The sequence below is a fragment of the Polyodon spathula genome, chromosome 40, assembly GCF_017654505.1.
Source record: "Polyodon spathula isolate WHYD16114869_AA chromosome 40, ASM1765450v1, whole genome shotgun sequence".
NCBI lineage: Eukaryota > Metazoa > Chordata > Actinopteri > Acipenseriformes > Polyodontidae > Polyodon > Polyodon spathula.
In genome coordinates, this window is record NC_054573.1 from 3,960,665 (window position 1) to 3,969,627 (window position 8,963).

At 44.8% G+C, this 8,963-nt stretch overlaps 1 protein-coding gene across 1 annotated transcript; it reads left to right on the top strand.

The window, feature by feature from the left end:
* Positions 1-345: 345 nt before the first annotated feature.
* On the top strand, positions 346-2,153 carry LOC121304863 (homeobox protein six1b-like). The gene is made up of 2 exons (XM_041236274.1): positions 346-995; positions 1,941-2,153. The coding sequence occupies exons 1-2, from the start codon at positions 609-611 to the stop codon at positions 2,151-2,153; spliced, it is 600 nt and encodes a 199-aa protein (XP_041092208.1). The 5' UTR covers positions 346-608.
* Positions 2,154-8,963: the final 6,810 nt, after the last annotated feature.

Here is an 8,963-nt window from a genome sequence, read left to right on the forward strand (position 1 = left end):
CTGCCTGCCTGTCTGCCTCTCTGTCTGTCTCTCTCTGCCTGTCTGTACCTCACAGTTCCAGTTCAGAAGAGCCAGCAGGTTTGATTGGGCCAGGTTGGATCGGGTTTGTTTCTCTTTGTCTCTGGGCCGCAGTCTCACCTCAGTTTTTTCAAGCAGTCAACTACAGTTCAAAACTACCTTTTCTTCTGAACTAATCAAAGAGCGTGTTCAACACAGACTCTTCTTTCTGGGTGGTGTCCTGTTTGCTACTCTGTAGCAGCAGAGCTGGAAAAGAGGAGAGCCGATAATAATGTGGATCTTATATTCTGTTTGAGCTACACTGAACTCTGCGGATCACTCTTGGAAGAGCACACCTGTAAAGAAATATCTTTGAATATAATTAATAAAAAAAAAAAAAAAAAAAAAAAACTTGGTTCCTGGAGTCTGTGAGCTACAAGCAGAAAATAAACAAGCTAACCCTGGACTCTGATCTCTTGACAGAAGACAGCATACCCAGAGTTTTGTTTCAATATTATATAACATAAATTATAAATAAACAAATATTAACACAAAAAAACCCAGCTTTTGATTCTTGGACCCTGTTTGATCTACAAACCCTGGATCCTGCGATGCCCCCCTTGGTGTTCACTCCAGAGCAGGTGGCCTGCGTGTGCGAGGTGCTGCAGAGAGGGGGCAGCATGGAGCGGCTGGGGCACTTCCTGTGCTCCCTGCCGGCCTGTGATTGGCTGCAGCATGACGAGAGCGTGCTGAAGGCGCGGGCTCTGCTGGCGTTTCACTGCGGGGAGTTTGGGGAGCTGTACCGCCTGCTGCAGAGTCGGCCCTTCTCCCCCAACAGCCACCCCGCCCTGCAGCAGCTGTGGCTCCAAGCTCACTACCTGCAGGCAGAGAGGCTGAGGGGCCGGCCGCTGGGGGCCGTCGGCAAGCACCGCGTGCGCAGGAAGCACCCCCTGCCCCTCACTATCTGGGACGGGGAGGAGACCAGCTACTGCTTCAAGGTATCGGCTCACTCTCACTCTCTCCCTGTCCCCCCTCTCTTTCTCGCGGTCTCTTTCCACTCTGTCTCACACATACACTCCTTCACCCTTCTTTTCTCTCTCTATGGTGTTGTCTGATACCCGCCCTATGTGTTGAATACGAGTCGGCTGTCTCTCTGATACTCTGGATCAGAGCACTGCGCTGGCAGGACTGTCCAGTGATCCCCAGCCCTGAGCAATGCTGCGCGCTTTTGGTTTTGTGAAATTATTTAACAGAGCTTCTAAAACAGCTGCCGATCACAAGTCCCTGATTAGCAAACCAGGTGAGAGAGCGAGAGAGCGAGCCAGCCGAGCCCAGTCTGAACATGACGACATGCAAATGCATGCAAACTGCTGTGCAGCCTAGCACCATCTCTTCCTGTGCTACCACCCTTATTCACTACAACCCTGCTGTCAATAATACAGCCCTGTGAATATAATTTAGATCTTTTATTTAACATCATGTAATCAAAGAAACTACAACATATATTTTAAAAGTCTACCAGAAGCCATCTAACAGTATTTTATGTTAGATTTTAAGATGCCACATTTTTTCATTTTTTGTCAGTATATGGAAAGCTACAAAGCGGTATGTAATTCAATATGCTAATGTAACATTATTCGTCAAGTTTCATTCAATTTCAGAAAGCAAAATGAGTTAATTCTAAAAAGTGATGCTAAACTTTTGGCCATAGCTGTAGTCTTGGATACCATACTTTGAACCTCCAGTGTATATAAATTCTATATATAATACAGTGATTTTTATTACTATTATTATTATTATTATTATTATTATTATTATTATTATTATTATTATTATTCTCTCTCCTCTGTCCCTCTCTCCCCCTCCGGGGGGAGGGGGAAGAGGGTGAGGGGGAGTGGGAGAGAGGGGATGAGGGGAGGGGAAGGGGCCTCCCCTCCTCCCAGGAGAGGTCAGTGCAAGGACTCCTGACAATGAGAGACTTACTCTGGGGACCCCTCTCTCTCCCGTCCTCGACCGGGAGCTGGCCCCGACTGGCGGGGTGTCCAGTCGTTCTGACCAAGTTCAGCAACTGCCAAGTCTCTCGGCAGAGAGACGTTGCTGCCAACGACAGGGGACAGGTGAGGAGCCCTGCTGAAAAGAGAGACAGGGACTTTTAAGGGTCCTTATTGACACTTTTTTAAAATTTATAAAAATAATTAACAAAATCACAGTAACATCCTTTCTTTTTTTTTTAAAAAGACCAAACAATTTTGTTAGATTCTATATTAACAGATCTAAATATATATATATATATATATATATATATATATATATATATATATATATATATATATATATATATATATATATTCCCCCAATTAGATAAATCTGTATATACATGCACATCCTGATTATTTCACACAAAAAACTGTAGCTCTCCCTCCTCCCCCAGCACACACAATCCCTCATTCACACACCAACGCTGCTGAAAACTCTGTAAGTCATGGACTAAAGAAAAATAAACAAAATCAATTTGAATCCTTGTTTTCAACAACAATTTCAACATTAACTCAGCGTTATAAATTCCCGACCCCTGCAGCTTGTTTTTCCTGGTTTTCCAGATCGCTAATTTTCCTTGCCCAAATATAAAATTAATTAAAGCACTTTTAAATCGTGTCTTGTGACTGTAAGGAAAATTAAAAATGAATAATTCTTTAGTAAAAATCACATTTAAAGAAATTAGCAATTCAGCAATAGCATTAAACAAGGGGTCCAGCCTTCTGCAGTCAGTAAAAAGATGAAACAGTGTTTCTTCCTCTCCACAAAAAGCACAGTCTTTACTAACCGCAGGGTCAATACGGTGGACGTGGCGCCCAGTGGCTATGATGCCATGAAGAATGCGCCACTGTAGATCTCCTGAACGCTTAGGTAAAGGCGGTTTATATAAAGACCTCCAGGCCGGAGCAGTACTACCTACACAATCCACATGAGCTCTCCACCTGGTATCAGGCAGTGTCTTTAGCGCATTTACATGGCACACCTTAACACAGAGTCTGTACAGCTCCTTTTTTCCAGAAGAGTGTGCAGGAAGCTGTTGCAGCCTCTCAATACTGTACAGACCTTCCCCAAGGTTTTCAGGAACAGCAGGGGACACTAAAAAGGAAGGGCAAGTCAACTCTTGCTCATCATTGCCTCCCAGAGCCTGGTTCAACATCTCTGTAACCCTAGGGGAAAAAGAGTCTCTGAGCTTTTTCAAAAGATTCTCTAGTACTCTGAGTGAGTGAATTCCCAGATGTTTGGCCAGGCTTTCCACCTCTCTCCACCTCCCAATGCTCACCTGCAGTAAATCTTTTAGTTTTGTAATGCCCCCTTTTGCAAAACTAGAGCACAACGCCCCAGATTGGAAACCATCTGCAGGGAACAAGGAGTTAAAAAATAAAGGCTCTTCTAGCAATGCTCCTACGGTCAAATAATCCTCCAGTCTTTCTACCTTCACCATTCGCCAGGCATTGAGCATGTTCTTATAGAAGTCTGGGAGTTCATTGGTGTCTAGCTGAGATAGATTTATTAAAAACAATTGCCAATCCCAGCCCAGTTCCCTCACTCTGTGCAGGAAAGAGAAGGCGATGTTTCTCCAGCTTAGCTCAGGTAAAAACAACAAACGCTGCACTGCTTGCAACCGGAAAGTAGCCACACGACTGCATACATCCACTAACCCCTGACCCCCTTCACTAGGGGGCAGGTACAAGACAGCTGGCTTTAGCCAATGATGGCCACTCCAAAAGAAACTCCAATAGTACTCTTTGTATGTCATTTATCAGCCCTGGGGGAGGATCCAGGCACACCAGCCTGTGCCACAGCATGGAGGCCACCAGATTGTTGATCACAAGAACTCTTCCCTTGTATGACAACTGAGGTATCAGCCACCGCCAACACTGCAGCCTTCCCTTAACCTTTTCTGCTAAATCCTCCCAGTTCTTGAATTCATACTGTCGTTCTCCCAAATAGACTCCCAGAACTTTGATCCCAATCCCCCCCCAGCGCAATGGCTGAGGTAGCGTCGGGGGGCCGGCTCCACGCCACTCCCCTGACAGGAATGTGCTGCACTTGCCCCAGTTCACCTTGGCCCATGAGGCTTTCTGAAAAATGTCCAAACTGTCTCTCAGTGCTGACACATCAGCATGACTGGTGATAAAGACATTAACGTCATCAGCATAGGCAGACAGTTTGACTGGAGGAGCATTAGGTGTAACAGGTATTCTCAGACCAGCCAGCTTTCTCCTAAGATGACAAAGCAGAGGTTCAATAGAGAGGGCATATAACATGCCTGATAGGGAACATCCCTGGCGAATCCCTCTGTACACCGAAAACGGACAGCTCAAGCTATTATTAATTTTCAAAACACCAAAAACATTTTTATACAACAGGGAAATAAAAGAAATGAAATTAGGACCAAAACCAAAAGATTGTAATGTTTTAACAAGATATTTGTGATCCACCCTATCAAATGCTTTTTCTTGATCTAGAGAAATAATCCCCAAATCAAGATTAAAAAGATTACTAGCAGTTAAAAAGTCTCGGATTAGAAAGATATTATCAAATATTGTCCTTCCAGGAATGCAATATGACTGGTCTTTATGAACCACGGTGTGAATACATTCCCTCAGTCTATTGGCCAAGGCTTTTGAAAATATTTTATAATCCGAACATAAAAGTGAGACGGGGCGCCAATTCTTTAGTTCTTTTAGATCTCCTTTTTTTGGCAACAGTGTAATCACAGCCCGACGACAGCTCAGAGGCAGCTCTCCTTCTCTAATGCACTCTTGCAGAACCCGGAAAAGGTCTTCCCCAATCACTGGCCAGAGCTTTTTATAAAACTCTGCCTGAAGGCCATCAATCCCAGGGGCTTTTCCTGGTGACATCTGAGTGACTGCCTCCGTCAGCTCCTGCATTGTCAAACAGGCTTCTAGGGGGCGCTGTTCTTCTTGAGACAATTTGGGCAGGTCCTGGTGCAGTAAAGCGATTTGCTCCTCATCACAGGGCTCGGCACTAAACAGCTGGGTGTAGAAAAGCACAGCTGCTCTATTAATATCTTCTTTACTGTGCACCTCCTTCCCGCAGGGCAGACGCACACAAAACAGCTGCTTACTCTCCACCACCTTCTTCTCTAAGTTGAAAAAGAATTTGGTGGGTGCATCCATGTCCTTTAGCTGTGTGAAACGAGAGCGGATGAGGGACCCCTTCACTCTTTCCTCCAGTAGGCTGCTCAGAGTTTCTCTTTTCTCTCTCAGAGACTGGAAGATGTTTTCATCACTATCGAGAGTAATTTTTGTTTCTATTCTCAATATCTCTCTCTCAAGCTCTTCAACTGTCTGGTTCAAAACCCTGGTTGTATTTAAAGTATATTGCTGACAGAAAATTTTAATTTGTATTTTTCCAATGTCCCACCACTGTTGTATACTACTATATTTCATGCTCTGCTGCCTCCAGGAGACCCAAAATGCTTTAAAAAGATCTAAAAACTGTTTGTCTTCCAATAATTTAGTATTAAAATGCCAGTATGACTTTGAGGGAGCAGCAGAAGGCAGGCAAATAGTAAGTAACACACAGTGGTGATCAGACAGCATAGTGGGAATGATATTGCTCTTAAAAATCTGATTAAGATTTTGTTTAGTGCAGTACAATCTATCTAATCGCGCTTTTGATATCTGATTATTATTATTGATTTTAACCCAAGTGTACTGCTTTACTCTGGGATATAAATTCCTCCAGACATCAACCAGGCTTTGAACTTTTAAAACAGCAGACAATTCTTTTGAAGACTGGGGATGTGGCTCTTCATGATTCCTATCCATGATAAAATGTTCTGTACAATTAAAATCACCCCCCACTAAAATCATATGTGCAGGATTACAATTAGATAAAACCTGATTTAATTTTTTAAAAAATAAAACTTTTTCCCTGCCCTCATTTGGTGCATATAAATTGATAAAAACAATCTCAGTGCCTTTAAAAACCGTTTCTATTTTTAAAAGGCGCCCTTGGATTTCCTCACTAACTGATAAAATATCTATTTGCAGCCCTGGGGAGAACAGCACAGCTACTCCAGCACTGACATTAGAACCGTGACTAAAGACGCCCCGCCCCTTCCATTCGCTCAGCCACTCACTCTCATTCATACTGTCTGTATGCGTTTCCTGTAGAAACATCACATTCACTCTCTTCTGTGTGATAAAATGAAATAAACGTGCTCTTTTATCAACACTCCTACAACCATTTACATTAAAAGTAGCTATTTGAATTTGTTCCATAGGAAATAAAGAAAGCAAAAACAAACTACTAAAAACTATATTAAAATGTCTTATTAAATAATCCATTAATATGTCTTCGGTTTGTTATCATTCAATAATTTCCTTGCAGAGACTATTACTTTTTTTAAACGATACCGTTTCTTTTGGTCTAGCTCCTCTAACGTAGCTTTTCTCATGGCTATTTTTGCAGAGTAGATAAACAGCTGGATATTAGGAAAGAACTGTGTTAAATCAGTTCCCCTTTTCCCTTTGGTTTTATCTAAAAACGCTGATATTGTATCAACTGGATATAGTTTACTCTTACCAGACGGGTTGGGCAGAGCCTCATCGAGCAGCACCGAGGAGTCAGAGAGCTCTCCTCCATCATCCATCTCCGATATCACCGACTCCTCTTCGGATTCCTCAGCGTCATCCACAGCTACTGTATCCGGCAACAGGTCCTCTGATCTGGAGGCTGAACTGCAGCGCTGCTGTTCCCCTTCTCCCTTGAACGCGGGGTTATCGCAGGTTTACACTGAGATCCAGCTTTACCTTGATCTCCTGTCCCAGAGCTCTGAGCTGCAGCAGCACCGCTGCCCTGAGAGAGCGTCTCAGAGTCCCAGACAGACTGCCCTTCTTCAGCTACCTTTCCTGGGGTGGACACACGTCTTTTACTCTTTTTTTCAACCAGTTGAAAACCTGCGTCATCTGGAGTATTCACTGTTTCAACCCTTGTTTCTTTATTGTTTTCTTTGACCTCCGCACCGATCCCCCGCTTCAGTCGAGGCGCCGGCTCGGGTCTCACTGTCTGCGCTGGCGGCTGCATTTGCTGCTCAGCCCCCGGTGCTGTCTCAGAGACTCCGTCCTCCCCACTTGCTGGTTCTTTTGCCTTATTGTACTCAGTATTATTATTTTTTTGAGGGCAAGCCCTTCTAAGGTGTCCTTGTCCTCCACAATGAAAACATTTCATTGATTCTGTGCTGGCAAATATAACATAATTACTACCGTCAATATTGAAAGTCCACGCAACTTCAATAGACGAGTTGGGGTCATTCAATAATACAAAAACTTGTCTCCTAAAAGACATGACATGCTTAACATCTGGGTTTTTACAACCGAGTAAAATAGGTTTAATTGGGGACATTATTTTACCATATCTTAGTAGCTCATTAATAATCAACTCATCTTTAATGAAAGGCGGGACATTTGAAAGGATAACTTTAGTGACAGGGGAAGCTAAAGGTAAAACGCTGACAAAACTTTCTTTGATATACAAACCTTCTTCAACAATCCTGTTCACTAACAGTTCACTACTAAGAAAAACAACGATGGCTTTATTCATTCTTGCAGCAGAGTTTATATTTCCATACCCTATTTTTTCCCCGACAGCTAACAAACACTCCTCCACTGTGACTGAACTGTCTGGAATACATTTAAAGCCATGCCTACGGGTCAGCGACCCAAAACTTCCCGATTTGGAACCCATGACGGCTCCAAATCAGGAAAAATAAATAAATAAATCAATCAATCAATAATCAATCAATCAATCAATCTTGTACAAAATGAATAAACTCGGCGATAAAAGTTTTACTCACGCACAGTACACACCACTCGCTCTACACAAGCCCCTCCCACGATCCCACAGTCCTGAGAGAGACGCTGACAGGGACAGGTGAGGAGCCCTGATAGACAGAGAGAGCAGGATGCTGACAGGGACAGGTGAGGAGCCCTGCTGCGTCTCCTAGTGGTCACTTTTCAAACTGCATCACTTCAGGAATTCAGCTCTCTGGGTGGGGGTTGTTTTTGTTTTGTTGGACTAGTTAGTAAATAATGATCCACTGGAGAATGACAGAGAACACACACAGTAGCATAGCAGACATTATACTGAGGCACACTGCCTGCCTCTCTCCCTGCCTGCCTCTCTCACTGCCTACCTGTCTGTCTGTCTGCCTCTCTCCCTGCCTGCCTCTCTCCCTGCCTCTCTGTCTCCCTGCCTGCCTCTCTCCCTGCCTGCCTGTCTGTCTGCCTCTCTCTGTCTGCCTGTCTGTCTGTCTGCCTCTCTCCCTGCCTGCCTGACGGACAGACAGACAGACACGGAGAGAGAGGGGCTGACTGACAGCCTCTCTCACTGACAGACGTCTGCTCTGACCTGCTGCCTCGACTAGCTCGGAGAGAGGGTTCAGACGGAGGCTCTGCCTGTCTCTCCCTGGGATAGACTGCTGACGCCTCTCTCTCTGCCTGCCTGTCTGTCTGCCTCTCTCCCTGGCTGCCTGTCTGTCTGTCTGCCTCTCTCCTCTGTCTGTCCGTCTGTCTGTCTCTCTACCTGAGGGACAGACGGACTGACAGGACGGCCTGGTCTGTCTGTCTGTCTGTCTGTCTGTCTGTCAGTCTGCCTGCTGACCTGAGAGGGACCTGACTGTCTGAGAGCCGTCTGTCTGAGAGAGGGTTAGTCTGTCTGCTGTCTGTCTCTCTCCCTGTCTGTCCGGAGCCGTCTGACTCACCTGACTGCCTCGTCTGTCTGTCTCCAGACACTGATGACAGACCGGAGAGCTGGACTCTCTGCATTCTGTCTCTCTCCCTGTCTGTCTGACTGTCTGTCTCCCTGTCTGTCTGTCTCTGTCTGTCTGTCTGTCTGTCTTTCTGTCTGTCTGTCTGTCTGTCTCGCTGTTCGTACACACTGTACACAGATGCTCACAG